General features: G+C 69.1%; 1 protein-coding gene across 1 annotated transcript in view; it reads left to right on the forward strand.

Moving 5' to 3' along the window:
- FAM129B (family with sequence similarity 129, member B) overlaps positions 1 to 1,149 on the forward strand; it is a 54,084-nt gene that overhangs the window by 50,680 nt on the left and 2,255 nt on the right. The window contains exons 14-15 of the mRNA XM_010856969.1: positions 50 to 161; positions 603 to 1,149. Coding sequence (XP_010855271.1) covers positions 50 to 161; positions 603 to 1,149 — 659 coding nt within the window. The remainder of the gene's footprint in view (positions 1 to 49; positions 162 to 602) is intronic.

Below are 1,149 nucleotides of genomic sequence, written 5' to 3' on the forward strand. Positions count from 1 at the left end.
CGCAGCCCTGACTGCCCTTTCTCTGCCCCACGCCCGCCCCGGCCGGCAGGAGCTGTCCCGGTTCCAGGAGCTGATCTTCGAGGACTTTGCCAGGTTCATCCTGGTGGAGAACACGTATGAGGAGGTGGTGCTGCAGACGGTCATGAAGGACATCCTCCAGGGTCAGTGCCGCCGGACCCTGGGGCGGGCGGCTGCAGAGCTGGGTGGGGCTGCCCTGCTGTGTGGTCCCTGTTAGGACTCTCGCTGCTGGAGGGTGGCGGAGGTGGGCGCCCAGAGGCTTCCTGGTGGGGTCAGCTAAGCTACAAAGGGGAGACTTAGGCCGTGGGCTGCGGTGGGCCCACTGTTCGTGGTATGGGCCAGGGGCAGCATCTGTCCCCACGCCTTAGTTACGTTGAGGGTCCTTGGCACTTTAGGGAGTGTCAGGGGAGTGATGGGGGTTAGGGTCCCATCCCCTGCTTCCCACACTGAGGCCTCGGAGAAGCCTGGTCCGGTCGCAGTGCCCACTCAGGCCGAGGGATCATGACGTGGGTCACACGGAGCGGGGTGTGCTGGTGGCCGTCAGCCCCCCGCTCAGTGTCCCGTCACCCACTTCTGTCCCACAGCCGTGAAGGAGGCCGCCGTGCAGAGGAAACACAACCTGTACCGGGACAGCGTGGTCATGCACAACAGCGACCCCAACCTGCACCTGCTGGCCGAGGGCGCGCCCATCGACTGGGGCGAGGAGTATGGGGACAGCGGCGCCGGCGGCGGGGACCCCGGCGCCCAGGAAGCAGCCCCCCTCTCGGAAAAGCGCCGGCGTGCCAAGCAGGTGGTGTCCGTGGTCCAGGACGAGGACGCGGGGCTGCCCTTCGAGGCTGCCCCTGAGCCGCCATCACCCTCGTCCCCGGACAGCGTCACTGAGCTCCGCGGCCTGCTGACCAGGGATCTGCAGGCCGAGAGCCCCCCGCTGGCTGGCCCCCTGCTCAACGGGGCCCCCGTGCAGGAGAGCCCCCAGCCCGGGCTGGCCCCCGAGGCCACTTCGCCGCCCGCCTCACCCCTTCGGCAGCTCCCGTCCGAAAAGCTCGTGGGCCTCGAGCCTCCCAAGCCCAGCGACCAGGAGACCGGCGAGCAGGTGTCCAGCCCGGGCAGCCGCCCCCCCATCCACACCAC

This window comes from Bison bison, unplaced genomic scaffold (assembly GCF_000754665.1).
Source record: "Bison bison bison isolate TAMUID 2011002044 unplaced genomic scaffold, Bison_UMD1.0 scf7180017864375, whole genome shotgun sequence".
Classification (NCBI taxonomy): Eukaryota; Metazoa; Chordata; class Mammalia; order Artiodactyla; family Bovidae; genus Bison; species Bison bison.